Raw genomic sequence first — 15,740 nt, forward strand, 5'->3', positions numbered from 1 at the left:
CCATCTGCACAAACTCCAGCATTCTGGAATTTACTATTCCTGTGATCTTAAGAGGTGGTACTTAAAAGTGACTAGCACTGATGGACCCCAATGCCTTCAAAAGCATTTTCATGCAGTTTCCCTTCTTCTTTTGAGTAGAGGGAGTGAGAGAGTGGTTGTGGTGGAGTTCAGATGCCCATCAGGGTGAAACCACCACAAATGGGAAAGAAAAATCTTCTTTGAAATTGTCATAGCTTACCTGGTGAGAAGCAGGAGGCTGCTGCAAAGTTCCTGGCATTCTTGGATTTGCTAGACCTACTGGACCTGCTCTGCGTTGAGCTTGCTGTCTCTGAGCCATGACTTGTTGCTGCATGTGCTGAAGCCGGAGCTGAGCCAAGTTTATTTGCATTGGGAACTTAGACAGCTGATTTGAAGGTAAGCTTCCAGGTGGCTGCAAATTTGTTTCCGTCACAGGGTTCTTGGGCATGTGTGGTGGGGTTTCTTTATCTTCAATTACCAGAGAACCTGGTTTGAAAAACATAAATTAAATGAATACTGAAATAGTGCAGTTAGCAGAAATACTATTTTTACAGTGTTAGATTTTTGATACCATGAGGCCATCATTAATTATTATAATGCAAAGGATGGGTAAACACGAGACGAAGGACTCACTTCATATTGTTTCCCTGCAGAAACATTGTTTTATTTTATAATGGAAGAAGAAGGAGATACTAGCAAAAGGGCAGTCTTAGATGGATCAACTAGATTATATAACCATTAACATCCTAGGGAGATCTTTGAGCTTCAATTCCTATTCCAATCTGATGATTTCCTAGGATGCTTATTTCCATTAAACACAAAGGCTTTCAGGTACTCACATACATGGACTACCTGCAAAGCTTCCATGTTCTGGAGTTCAATAGTTATAAAACCCTATCAGTTTATGGTTATAAAACAAAAATACAAATACTAATGTGGAGATTAGAGCAAAAACTTCCCAGGAGGTATTAGAGTACAGATGCTAAACTTTTACTTTGTAGTTCTGATAAAAACATGCTTTCTTCTGAAGTCCAGCCGTAACTTCAGGAAAGAATATCTTAAAAATAGACAACATGCCAAAAGTATTGTTCTCTTCCGTGTTCTATTTTTCTATCGCATTTACCCCTTCTCAAAGGCTTATTGCTTAGAATGACAAGGAAATAAATGTGGACGTTTGAACATGTTATGGTGCTGCTAAGGGTTTCAGTTTAGGAAGACTGGATTAACTTAAAAGAATGTGCTGTAAGATGCAGGATGAGACTGACTTCAGGAACTCTTGCTTAGGTTATTAAAGTAAGGTTATATATTGTGTTTCTGGCTTCAGAACCTAGCATGTGCATTGTCCAGCAAACTGCAGGTTGCTACTTTCATCAGTAATGGAGTGAGGGCCTTGAATATCGCAAACATATAGTCTGGAGGGACCATATGTACTACCCTGAAGATAAGGAATGAAAATGAAGTTAAACTGAAGACGGATGGGCCCTATCAGGTCATATCAGAGAAACCACACTTAGAGAGGAGGTAAAGACCTAACTGAGTATAACTAGGGTTAAAAGTTTAGGAGTGATGAAGACTGTCAGCCTGCCTCCCTCAATCCTCAGACAACCCCTGAAAGGACTTCAAGGATGACTGTGAATGCTCTAAGGAGGAGGGTCTTATGTTAATCAGCTCTAAGAAAATGATAACGACTTTGATAAAACATTTAGCATATGCATGAAATTCTGGGGATGAATATGACTACGTATGAGCACAACCAATAAATGTAAACCACATATGAGCCACGATGCGCATACTGGTCAAAGCTATCCCCCATGTGCCCAGTGCTGCAATAAAGAAATACCTGCTTGATACAACTTAATGGCATGTCAGGTTAACCTACTGAATTCCTTATCATCATCATCATGATATACTGCATTCAAGCAAGGGACGTTCATTAATGTTTCATTGTAAGTATTCACATAAAACACTTTTTCCGCACATTACATCTTAAATGTCTTCCGCAAAGAAGTACATTATTCTAAAAAACTAAAATAAAAACAAAGGACTGAAAAAATTTTACAACACCTAGATTGAAAATATTTTGAGCCCAGAAGCTAGGATCGCAGTGAAACTGGATGGTATTGTTAGTCACTGGTGAAGCATCACACCTCGCTCGGAGAAGATAGCGTAGTCGATATGTGATCTAGAACAAGAACAAAACATGAGATTTTCCTCTCAAGTTAAAGCCATTAATATGAAAAAATAGAAAAGTTTGTCCAAACAAAAATTATAAAGGATTAAAAAAAACAAAGCAATCAATTACTACATATAGGCAAGGATTATTTTCCCCTCCAGAAATGCGTATCTTTCCACAAGTTCAGTTATTACATTAAATTTACTTGCAGGCAAAGAATGGATTCATGTCACATTGCTTTTTTTTCTAATCTGAGCTAACCAATTCATTAAAAAAAAATAAAAAAGTATTCCATCCTCTTGACAACAAGCATCATCAAAAGAGAATTTTCCTTAGTAGTAGATATAAGGTCTTTTCAGAGAGCTGTGTCCATTACAGGCTTATCATACTTTCTTTCATATATTACTTTGAAAATTCTCAGATATGTTCACAGTCTTCAGACTACTTGGATCCAAAGGACTGGACTGTGATTAGGGTACACAGGCAGAATGCTGGAATAAATCTGAGTTTATCTAGCTACTAGAAAGAAAATACTTTTTACAGGTATTTCCTAGAAATATCTAACACAGATGTTAATTTAGAGTAACATACAGCAGATACAGAAAATGCTTATCAAGTTCCATGCTTCATTTTCCTCTCAAATATTTTTCTTAAATAATAATTTCCTAGAAAATTCCAAGAGGTATGTTTGGCCATATCTGCCTTAAAAAGGACACCAATTATCTTTTACATATGAATTTTATATGAGTTTCCACTTTGCTCCTACTTTTTTGTTTCATTTAGGCAGGTTTATTTTAGACCAGGCAGAAAAACATTTAGCAAGACTTACATGTTTTTTTGTATGTTTGTTCCTAAATGACTATGGAAAATTTAAAGAGCACTACTACTTTGAATATAGACCTCTTAGTACTTCTGTACACTGCCCAAATCAATTATAATACACTTGAAAATTTCTACTCTCTTCTCCCATCACAAATATTAGTTGCAGAAAAAAATTGTCATAGCTTATTTCATACATTCCTTCTGTGTGCAAACACATATATTGCAAATTAACTCAGAATTAGGTTATCTCCTGTCAGTAATGACAGTAGTAAAAAATATTTTGTTTATGATAGAAGACTTGGTAAGGAAATTGATGCCTTAATGAACTGTTTGGATGTGTTATTTCCTTGAAGTACAGGTATTACCTCTGAACTATAATGCTGAATTTAAGTCTGCTGGGTATTCCTCCCTCCTCATCTCATGCGGTTGGATATCCCCCAGTAGAGGCTTTGTATGCTCCTCTACGCATAACTGTTCTGGAACACATCTTACACATGTCCATGGACAGAGCTATTCAAACCGCAAATAACTCTGACCTTCAGCAAAAATCCAAAGCCTAAGTTTCATCTGTTCCTTCAAAAATTCTCTCTCATTTGCTGAGGCTTGATGGGCTACAGTGGTCTTTTTCTTAGGATTTATAACACTTACAAGATTAAGACTCCTGCAACATTTTCTCGTTCATATAGCAGAAGTCTACATGGCAACACTAGGCAATTCTAAATAACATGACTTAGTCTGATGACCTTTCTCTCCATTCAATTAAAAAAAGTTATTTACTAAGGCTGTATAAGACAGGCCCAGTGTATTTAACCACTTGAAATAGGTTGAGAAAACAGCCTGCAGCGTTTTAATGGGTATCAAGCAAACAAATGAACACATACACACACACCAACAGAGTCTCAACTAGGCAACGAGGCAATAAAGACAAAAAGAAAAGTTATGTTCTAATTATAGGAAACTGGAAAAAGATGATAATCTCTCCTCAACATTACTACAGATTTCCTTCATCTGGAAAGTACAATTTAGAAATCCCAAGAAAAATGGCTGATAATCATCTTTTTGTTTTTAATTTCAAGGGTATTCTTCTGTTTGATTGGTTGGTTGTTGCTGTTTTCAGGATTCATGTTCATCACAAGCAGTCAGTGAGATCGTGCATACACGTGCGTCCTTACAACACTGAAATACTTACTTCCATAGTGCTTTGTATAAAAAAGCAAAAGCCTCATCTTCATTTTTATCAGCTTAACAAATCAGTTTTTCAAGACTTTTCACAGAAGACGACTCTAACAGAACATAGCAATACACTATTTTCATATTAAATGCTGGATATCAGGCTCTAAAGTATACAAATACCTTCTTTTTCTGAACTCAGAAGCTGTAAAACATACTAATAAGAACCTCATTAATAATTTAGGACATACAATGATTTGCCTAGTCTTTCATGGCTTCAAGGTTTTCACTTCAGAGAAAAGGAGTTAGCTAAACTTCTGAACACCTACAACAATTCTATGGTAGTGCAACAGGAAATAATTGTGATAAGTGAAGCTAAACTGTAATAAATACTCTACATTAATGCTTTTGAGAGAAGAACAAGAAAAACTGATATACAAATATACCAAGTAGTATAATGTCATTAAAATGCCTAATCCCTTGGTGTTACAGATAAATGTGTGCATGCATATAACCTAACTATAATACTTAAGGAAAAGAAGGAATATTACCAAGCGTTTACTATAGAGTAGAGCTGTGCTGCTTCCACTGGAAACTGCCCATTTAGAAAAATTCATGGCATGTTCCAGCTGTTTAGAGAGACCTGCTACTTCCAGTTGTTGTTGCATAAGTTTCATCCGATGCTCTTTTGCCAGAGTCTGCAAGCAGAAAATTAGGTACAGTCTAAGCGTTCAACTTACAGCTGAAACACATTAACTTTCATGTTTGCGACTCAATGATCAAGAGATTTCACTTAACTCTTCTAAAAAGTACTCCCCTACACCTTGACTATAGCTATCAGTCAAAAAAAGTCACAATATTTATTCAACATATCAAGGTTTTGCATGCAGATCTTCGTTTTTTCTTATGACACATTTTCATATGGATATGCCTATATACACACACACACACTTCTTCAGGCACTCTTGGATATGATCATTTTCTAGGCATCAATTTTAAACAATCTCCTTTGATTTGCTACTAGATTGCAGAATTTATAGAGAAAGACTTTTCATGCATGGTGCACAGGATAAGGACCTACAAAAGTGTGAAGAAACAAACCAGGTTCAGATACAGCCTTGATTATTTATATATACATATATATGAATATATATAAAAGAGACACGATTTACAAAGAAATAAAGAAACATGGATAAATAAGTAAGTAAACGAATACGCTTGCTCACTGCTTTGGAACTGCAATAGGACATGTACAAACAGCTAATGCTAGAAATTGATTTCAATCATCAGCAGAAAAAAAAAAAAAAAGAAAGCTGACATTTTTTTCTTGTGATAGCAATGAAATTACCTCCAACTGATGCAGCAGAGCTTTTCCCTTTTTGTTTATTTCTACCATCAGTGTAAATATGGCAACTTTAATATCCTGTTCCACCTGCTTTTGATTCTGATTCATCTCAAGAATTCTGCAAGTAAACAGTATAGAAAATTATATTCTTCAGGTCACAAACCCACCCTTCAAACACAGAATTTTAAACAACTTCTGTGCTGCTGAGACTACAATATTTCTTGATCATATACACCAATTAATACATAAACAATCAGACAGTTTTAGTCAGGAAAATTACTAGAAGAACCAGAAAGTAACAGTGAACTATAATAAAATAATAAATTTACAGGTGGCGAGTTCTAAAGACCTAAGTCTGTAAAATCTTTATCAATGACATAGACAATGAAATTGAGTGCACCCTCAGAAAGTCTGCAGATGACAGCAAGCTGAGTGGTGCAGTTGATACACAGGAGGGAATGGAAGCTATCCAGAGAGACCTGGACAGATTGGAGAAGTGGGCCCCTGATAACATAATGAGGTTCAACAAGGCCAAGTGCAAGGCGTTACACTTGGGCAGGGGCAGTCCCAGGTATTTATACAAACTTGGGGAAGATCTCCTTGAGAGAAGCCCTGTGGAGAAAGACTTGGGAGTCCTGGTGGACGAGAAGCTGGACATGAGCCAGCAGTGTGCGCTTGCAGCCCAGACGGTCAACTGTGTTCTGGACTACATTAAAAAAAATGGGGGGGTTAGCAGGGAGAGGGAGGTGACTGTCCCCTCTACTCAGCTTTTGTGAGGCCCTATCTGCAGTACTGGGTCCAGGCTTGGGGCCCCCAGTACAGGAAGGATGTGGAGCTCTTGGGACAGGTCCAGAGGAGGGCCACTAAGATGATCAGAGGGCTGGAGCACCTCTCCTATAAGGAAAGGCTGAAGGAATAGGGTTTGTTTAGCTTGGAGAAGAGAAGGCTTCAGGGAGACCTCATTGTGGTCTTCCATTACTTGAAAGGAGCATGTAAACAGGAGGGGGAACAGCTGTTTATGAGGGTGGATAGTGACAGAACAAAGGGGAATGGTTTTAAACTAAGTCAGGGGAGGTTTAGGTTAGATATTAGGAGTGAGTTTTTCACTCAGGGTGGTAACACACTGGAACAGGTTGCCCAAGGAGGTTGTGGATGCCCCATCCCTGGAGGCATTCAAGGTCAAGCTGGATATGGCTCTGGGCAGCCTGGTCTGGTGACTGGCAACCCTACACATAGCAGGGGGGTTGAAACTAGGTGATCATTGTGGTCCTTTTCAACCCAGGCCATTCTATGATTCTATGATAAAATTATAGCTATTATAGTTATTTAGTTAATTATATTTAGCTATTTCAGCATTAATGTTCAAATTGGTAACAGGACATACTCTTTAAATTGTGAAAAGCACTGCTAAGATGGGATAATAACCACTAAGATGCTGCAGTAGAGGAGAACAGTTTGTGCTCTTTTTTTCCATCTCTACTATCTTAAAGACAGGTAAAGAGAGGAAGACTTCAAGTTACACACAGCATCTTCTACTGTGTTGAACCTTCCTGTAAATGCTGAAGAAGCAGTTACAAAGGACTACTGCTGCAAAAGTTTTACAGATTTATTCCTCTGCTAGGTTTGCAGTACAGAGTGAATTAAGTCCAAAGCACAAAAGTATTACATAAATCTTCAAATGTGTGTCACAAGCGTTATGAAAACATGAGTCATTATCTCTCACTTTCTAAGAGGGATCTACACTAAAAAAAAAATAAGTGTGCTGATAATGAATATGAGACTGCCTCCTGCACAGTTTATTGCATAACCTGTTTAATTGCACCCAAGTTATTGCTCCCACAGGTTGAGCAGAGAGTTATTTCATGTAAGTAAGCACATTAAAAAGACACCCATCACTATAGAAAACTGAAGCTTTTGGAAGGTCAAAAAAATACTACAATTTTTCTTTCTGGAAGAAGGATTGAGAAGGATTGAGGTACAAAATCTACTAATCTAAACACTTCAACAAATTACAGTGTATATTAAAGTTGCAATCTTTCAGTTTCAAACTCCAATACATACCTGTTTTGGATCTGCTTCCCTGTACATTTTATATATTTAGTCTTTTCCATCAGTTTAGTGATTAGAGTCTCAATGATTACTTTCTGGTTTTGAAAAGCTTCTTCTATAAACTGGTACCTATAATAAAGAACTAGTGAGTATTTATACATGCCAAGTGTAGATATAATAAAAAGCAGAGTGCCCTACAAAAGGCTTTGTTACATGACTGCTGCCCAGGTCAAAAATTTAACTGTCATTATGGAGGTACGCATCAGCAAACGCTGACCTATTTTATTTACAGCATATTCCTTTTAATTTTGACTTTATGTTTTTAGAATTATGTTTTTCATAAAATTGAAGGGATGCTGTGTGACCTTGTCACAATTCTATTGAAAGAAAAATTAATGTTGTGCTGTAGCTATTACTCTAAGTGAAAGAGCACATAAGCTATTACTTTGTGCAAAATAAGGATGTAGAAGCAGAAGAAAGAAGAGACTGCTGAGTCGGTACAAGTCAGTAACACTAAATCAAGGAACTGAAATCATCAACAATTTGTAGAAAAAAAAAGAGGAGATGTTCTGAAAAGGATATAAATCCTAAGAGAAGGAGAATTTAAGAGGAAGACAGCAATTCCCAAGATCAACTTTTACTTGATTCCAAGAAGCTACAACTGCCAACACTCCTCCCCCTACTGATGTCTGCCTGGTCAGCCAAGCAAGTTCACATTAAGAACAGTGAATGTATTCATGTTTAACCTATGAGCACATCTGTCCCAGGCCATTATTGTTATGTGTTAACAGAAAATTACTGTCCCACACTTAGGAGTTGTGCATTATTCCTCTTTTCATCTTCCATGGCTAGTAGGAAATGACCAAAGAACAGAAACCTAAAATTTGAATGTTATTAAACAGTGTTCTCAAAGTACAGTACAGTTAAACTTCAGATTTGCTTTTCTTTTGTGAAGAGCTCTTCACAGAAAAATTGCCCATTTGCTCCCTCCTAAATTTCTTGGGTAATGTTTGGTTATGTAAACATCTTGTTGAAGGACAAATGGAAAAATTACACATAAGAATACCATTACATAACAGCCTTTGTGCTTTCTAAGGTCTCTGAAAAACTGCACAGCAACAAATTCCATCCAAATAAATTGACAGTAAATAAAGGTCTTGTTCTTAAATCACCAGAGTAAAACTGAAAGAATTAGGTTTAACTCCAAACTATCACACATTTGCCAGTCACATTCTTTTAGATACCATCTTTATTTCTTCTCTGACGTGAAAATTTAATTTTTTACCCAGCTGAATTGTAGATTGCTACAGCCGCAATTAACTTCAAGTTGTCTTTCTGCAAGCAAGCTGTATAAAAGATTTGACTTTGTTTTCATACCTGTGCTCTTTGTGTTCTAATAACTGGCAATCTCGGCAGGTCAGCTTGTCGCATGTTTCACAGTATAGCTTCAGCTGCTCCTTTTTGTGGAAAGGGCAAAACACAGGTCTCTGACTGGTCACACCAACTGCCTCTGTTGATTATAGAAAGATGTCAGTCCAAACTCTTGAAACTGTTAAAGAGGTTTGCATTCTCATGTTTTTTCTTACTATGCTCTTCATATATATGCTAACCAGAAGCTGCTACTGTTTCTTCAGAAGCCCACTCTAAACAGATTGGAAGTTTCAGCTCTTGTAGTAAATACAAATGAGCCTAGGAAACATCATCACGTGTTAGAAATGAAATCTGTTCTTTTATGCAATGTAATGAAAAAAAAACCAAAAAACAAAAAACAAACTGCTTTCTTATGAGTTGGGCTGTATAGTGAGTTCATGAGGATTACACAGCTTGTAATGATGACTGACTTCACATGGCAGCCATTTCTTCACTGCAGACCAGGAAGGTCACTTTTCTGTACCCATTCATTTGTTTATTTTAATAAAATCTGCAGTGTAATTTTCTCATCTCTATTTCACAAAAATTATTTGAAACTGGCTAGCAGACTCACAGGAGAACTGAATATTCCTATTCAGCCTTCCTATGACACTTTCTCTCAACAAATTATGGTCAAAATAAGTCATGCACTACTCTTGTCCTTTCCATGTATATTCAGCAGTCACTTTTGATTAACTAAATATGAATGTGGGATGTAAATACAGCACTCAAAATATACCATACTGGAAACTATCCTTTGAGAAGTAGATTACAGGAATGACAAATCCTGTCACATATAAAATTCATACAAATTGACACTGAGGATTGAAAATTAAATACATACATTTATAATAATGGAAAATAATTCAAAATAATAAAATCCATAATTACAAGATCGTCCATGTTCAGATGACATAGATGTTCTTTACTATGAGAGTGGTAAGGTGCTAGCACAGGCTGCCCAGAGAGGTTGTGGATGCCCCATCCCTGGAGGTGTTCAAGGACAGGTTGGATGGGGCCCAGGGCAGCCCGGTCGAGTATTAAATGTGGCCTTGCTGGTGGCGGAGGGGTTGTAGACTCATGGTCCTTGAAGTCCCTTCCAACCAGGGCCATTCTGTGATTCTTTGACTTACTAGAACTTAGTCTTAGCAGAACATCTGTTAGCATCCTATCACATTCATAAGTGTCCTTGCACTACTTGAAGACAAGACAAAATGAGCATAAACTGAAGCCAAGAAGGTTCTCAGTAAATAAAAGTACAACCTTATTCTCCATGAGAAGAGTCAGGCATTCACACTGAGAACACTCAAAATTTCTCATAGGCTGTACTGTACACTGTAATGATCCTTGCTGGTTTTCAAGGCCCAGATAGATAAAGCCCTGAACAACCTGATATGATCTCACAGCGGAATTGCTCAAGGCAGGAGGTTGGACTAGATCATCTCCCCAGGCTCCTTCCAACCTCAAGTTTCCTAGATCCTACTGAGGAAAAACTCCTAAATTCATAACATATTTTCCTTTAATTTCTAAAGCAAAACATTTCAAACTTAAAATATACTCAGCTAAAATCATGGCACGTTCCACTGCTAACAAAACACGTCCTTATCAGCGCCGAAAGAATTTAATTGATTAGTGCTTCCTTTGCTGTGGTATTACAGTAAGTTAACATAACTATTTAGTAGATCTCTAGAAAAGCTAGAGGAGCCAAATACATAAAGAAGCATTTTCTGTGATTAATCTGTAAAGTCAAGGCAATGATGTGCAATCATTCCAGATGAAACATTTTTTATTTGTATTAGTTTTATATTCATATTGGTACGCATACTGTTTAAAACATTTCAACATAAAGATTGTAATTAAATACTAATCTGTATGTTTTCTCACCACTATGCATTTTATCTAATAAAAGAAACTGAGTATCATACTTGCAGCCAGGACAAAAATTTCTCTTTCCAGTAGCAACATTCTAATGAAACTAATTCTCAAAACAAAACAAAACAAACAAAACCCCAACAGTCTTCTCTTTTGTAAGCTGGGTCATTTCAGAGATTCACTTAAAGAGTTTAAAGTGTTTCCAAAGAAACATCAAAATTAATTCAAATGGTTGCAGCCTTCAGAATGGAACTGAAATAAGAGAGTGGGAGGCAGGAAGCTACCAACATTTCCCGTACCAATCAGAAAGTAACATTCATTTAGTTAGTATTCATATGCACTAAGGGCTTACGCCATACTGAATCTGCCCTTTTACATTTATTAAGATTAAGGGACAATATTTTTGAAATGCGTCATTTTAAAAAGAAATGTGATGATTTAAATTGGTTTTCTGATGTATTCTCCGTGATTAGTACACATCCTTTGCGAAATTATAAATCAAGTATGTTACCTGGAGATACTTCCTCTTTCTGTCTTACAGTATGATCCTTTGTGAATTTAACCCTCTGGTGAGCTCTGATGCAGGTCTTGCACAACCATTCTACACATTCCACACAGAACCCATGAGCTTCTGCATTGTCTTCACAACTTGTGCAGACCTGACATGAAGAGAGAAAAAAATGGTAGCTATAAAAATAAATATGGCATATACGTACAAGCTACTGTTCATATATAATCAGTGCACTTTTATACTTTCCCTACAACAGTCAAATGAGAACAGAAAACTGCCTGAGGTACAGGAACACCATAAATAACTATCTAAAAGAAACTGAATGTGACTTGTCAAAGAAAATGGTCATTTTGTCAGTGCTATTCCAGAACATTTACCTGACATAATAAAAGTCAAACCATCACTTTCCGCCTCACACTGCACACTTAGAAGTTGTGTAATGTTTACTATAGAGTAAATATTTCACATGAGCATATTGTAAAGACAGAACACGATCAGCACTGCTCTGATTTTAGAAGACAGAAGCTTTACTTTTAGTTTCTGTTCATCTCAACAAAGTCACAGGAAATGCACAAAGTGAAAAATAGCAGGGTTCCTCTCAAGAATCTCTGCGTCACTACTTTGAGACAGATTACAGTGAAGCTTATCAATAAAGCTAATCTTCAAGAGATTTTCAAGGAATGTATAATATTTTTCAAACTGTGGCCTCTGGACTATACCCCAGACATCTGAAAAAAAAGGTAATTTAGGAAAACACACCTGACAGCAATCAAAATGTCCTTGCATAAAGTCAGTATATCCATAAGAAAGATTTCCTGTCAACCAACAATGTGAGCAACAGGTTGAGAACTAAGAATGATGGACAACAACATTTTACATGCTCATAATTCTTTTTCATTTTTAAGACCTCCTCTACAGTCACATAACTCCTTCCTTCATGTCCCCCTCTCCAGTCATATCTTGAAGGTTTTAGGCAACTATCATCCATTTCTAACAATATGTAGCACTGCTGCAAACAAAAGATTCAAGCTGCTCTACGATCACTCTATCCTAGAGATCCCACCGATAGAATTATGATAACAGGATACAAGGAACAAAATTTTAGACATTGGTTTTCCTTTTAGTTTCATTTTTGAAAAATCCAGCTGCTGCACCCACACAAGATGAACAGAAGTTAAGGCAGAAGCAACAATTTTTATCCTAAGCAGATACATCCAACTATGGCCCGGTTTGCCCTTCCAGAAAATGAGGAATATTAGCTCATGAGGTGAACTGACTTGCCTTAGGCCACAAAGCAAGTTACTGACAGAACTGGAATTTGAATATACGGTCCCAGATTCCCAATGTTGTGCTTACTCTTCTGGATTGTGTTGCCTCTCAATGCAAATATCTTCTGAGAAATGAAGTTACAACACAAGGGTGGTAGACCCCTCTTGTTGTCACTTGAAGTGTGAGGCAGTTCATGTTCGTAAAGGTGACCTGAAAAGGAAAACAAAAACTGGGCTTGTGCCCCTTCTTCTGTTTCTTTACAATAAGGAGGCCTGAAAGTCGTACTTAAAAAACCTTCTTAAAAAAAAGATAAATGTTCTGCTAATTATTTTTTTTCCATCATCTCTTCAACAACAAAAATTCTACTGCTATCTTGACTAGGGAAAGATATAAATTGCTTAAAAAATATTCAAGGAAATGAAAATAATTAAAGAAAGTTAATTATAAGTAGGAAGTTAAAAATTTTACTTGCCCTTAAGTTTTAATTTCAAAGACATTTTGAGGAGGTTAAGGGGGAAATCATGAAACCACGTTGAATCCTTAAGAAAAGAATTTCAAACAAGTAAGTAAGCATCACTGAGGCATTAATTTAATGTTACGCTTTCTCTTGGCTGCAAATCCCATGAAGGAAATTCTCTGCCTCCCACTGTTGTTGCCCAGTTGTCTTCTCCCTAAGGGTAACAACGCAATCCTTTGCAAGGCTGGTGTAAAACCAGACCGATTGCATCACTGTTGCCCAGAGATCAGTTACGTGAGCGCTGCTGACTGCCCAGAGAACTTCTGCAGGCCAAGAAGCTTTTAAAGAACTTGTTGCCAGAGCAGTACTATCATGTGATGCTCCCAGATTGACTAGAAGTGGTTTTGCAGTTATGCAGAATGAGAAATTGGATTTTTTTTTTTAAACAAGAAAAATAAATGAAGTGAAAACAAGACAAGCAGGAAAAAAAAAAAACAAAACAAAACAAAACAAAACAAAATGCCACACCAAACTTTCAGGCCTTTAAATTATTATTATTAAATCTAAGAAGCAAAACAAAACAGAAAAGGTGGAAACCCAATTAGTATTAAAAAATTAACAAATACATTATTCTCTTTCCAGGTCACCTTTAGCAAACTCAGGCAGGTAAGCCTGATAATGTGTCAGACCATTCAAATGAGTTCAAAAGACTTCAGGAAGTAATCACCCTTCCTAGATTCCAAGATCTTTGTCTATTTTCTTTGTGCAACATGCTTTGACTTTTTTCTGACTGCTGTGACCTGTTATTGTTAGAAAGGAGACTGTGATTCAATAGCCAACAGTCAGGTGGTATGAAATGAGCTGAAACTCATTTCACTTTGTTGTCCAAAAAGATATACGTTGCAACTTCATACTCTTCAGATCCACCAAGTAGAAGACAGACAGATTTATAAAGTTCTTCACTGCTGTTATAACTCATGCTGTCAAAACAGTTCTGCACTGTAGGTAAAAACTAGATTTGCTTCCATCCAGTTCTTATTTGAAAAATGCATTTTCAGATCAAGATTAGATTTTGCCAGAGTTCTGAGTTATCAGAAGAAACTGTATACCTAAAGTACATAGAAGCATAATTACCGGAAATATAAACTATATTCTTATGAAATCTAAACTTATATCACACTTATTTTGACTCACACAAGCACTCCTTTAGTACTTTCAAAGGAAACTCTCCCTAGCTGACTTCTAAGTCTTTATTCTGGTTAGACAGATTTATTTTTAACTGACTTTTCCTTCCAATTATGTCTAATTCAGTTACTAGCTTTAGCATTTATAACCCTGGGAAGTGTTCACTCAGCCTTCATTCAATTTTAATGTAAGCTGAAATTACTCAGCATGTTGCAGGCAGGTTACTATATTTTCTGTTCTAAAAGCTTGTTTATTTAAAGACAGATTTGTACGCACAAGTTGAGGTAACAGAGCTGTCTTCTCAGCTGCTCCTCTGTACAACCTACTCTTTGAATTAGCTTAAGTATCAAAGAGATTAAATAAGCAAAATTTTGAGTTTTAAAGGAAAATAACTAAGTAGTACTCCAGAGAAATATTCATTCAACTAATATTCTGAATGTAAATTACTCCAGTTCAGATTTGATACAATAGTAGCTTCTATTGGATTTAAAAAACACCGGTGCCAAAAGTGATATAACCATTTCTTGGCACATACAAAAGCAGTAAGAACAACATCTGCCTTTTGGGCCATACTCACCCATCTGTACTTCTAAACACGAATCACATCCTGACATCTTAAATCATGAACCCTAAAGAACATATCCTTTCTACAACATCCCATCAACAGCCACCTTTCTACTAAGCATATCACAACTATATCATGACTGCCTATTACCCACTGTGCTAAACCAGCAACTTTCAAAGATGTTTTCACTATGGCTACATCTTTGTTAAGGTACGTAACATACTAGTTCTTTGGAAGAATACTCGGTATCTACTTTGACACCATAAGTTCCTGACTTCACTCTCTGACAGCACTGAGTTTTGTGGATACTCTATCTGTTGATACCCTACATCTCAGAGAAGTATGCCCAGTTTTGCATGGTTACCATCAACTTCCAAGAATAACAAATCCTTGAATTTTCCATTCCTTATCCAAGGCACAAAGGTCTCAATTCTTCACCCCACCCTTAAAAATTAAGAAAAATCTAGAGGAAGAAAGAGGAAAACAAAAACACTGCTTTGCCCCAAAACCAGAAGAAATAATTCTATTTCTATCACAACTCCCCAAAGCACTATGTCACAGGACACATTATATAACTTACCCAGAGGTTACAACGCAGGCCCCAAATAAAAAGAAAAAAAAAGAAGGAAAACTGGGAAATTTCAGGTCTGCGTCTGCCAAGCAAAGCAGTTTGTTATCTTGCTTTTCTTCCTAAGTGAAGCAACAAGAACTATTTTCAAAGGAAACCAAAGGAAAAAAATACACAAAAAAAATCCAAAAAAACACCTTCTGCATCAAAAAAAACCAACAATCCTGCGTCAACAGAACGCTGACTTACTGCTTGTACTTCCTGAGACTTCCAAGTAAATTTCAGTTTCACGCAGGGTAAATGATTTCTAAGAATCAGAGCTGCAG

General features: G+C 36.7%; 1 protein-coding gene across 2 annotated transcripts in view; it reads right to left on the reverse strand.

The window, feature by feature from the left end:
• TRIM24 (tripartite motif containing 24) overlaps nt 1-15,740 on the reverse strand; it is a 56,039-nt gene that overhangs the window by 15,995 nt on the left and 24,304 nt on the right. For both annotated transcript variants that reach the window (XM_072333892.1, XM_072333891.1), the window contains exons 3-9: nt 11,371-11,518; nt 8,955-9,087; nt 7,590-7,706; nt 5,532-5,646; nt 4,735-4,881; nt 2,083-2,200; nt 239-504 (exon numbers count right to left, since the gene is read on the reverse strand). In XM_072333892.1, coding sequence (XP_072189993.1) covers nt 239-504; nt 2,083-2,200; nt 4,735-4,881; nt 5,532-5,646; nt 7,590-7,706; nt 8,955-9,087; nt 11,371-11,518 — 1,044 coding nt within the window. The remainder of the gene's footprint in view (nt 1-238; nt 505-2,082; nt 2,201-4,734; nt 4,882-5,531; nt 5,647-7,589; nt 7,707-8,954; nt 9,088-11,370; nt 11,519-15,740) is intronic.

This window comes from Excalfactoria chinensis, chromosome 1, assembly GCF_039878825.1.
Source record: "Excalfactoria chinensis isolate bCotChi1 chromosome 1, bCotChi1.hap2, whole genome shotgun sequence".
Taxonomy (NCBI): Eukaryota; Metazoa; Chordata; class Aves; order Galliformes; family Phasianidae; genus Excalfactoria; species Excalfactoria chinensis.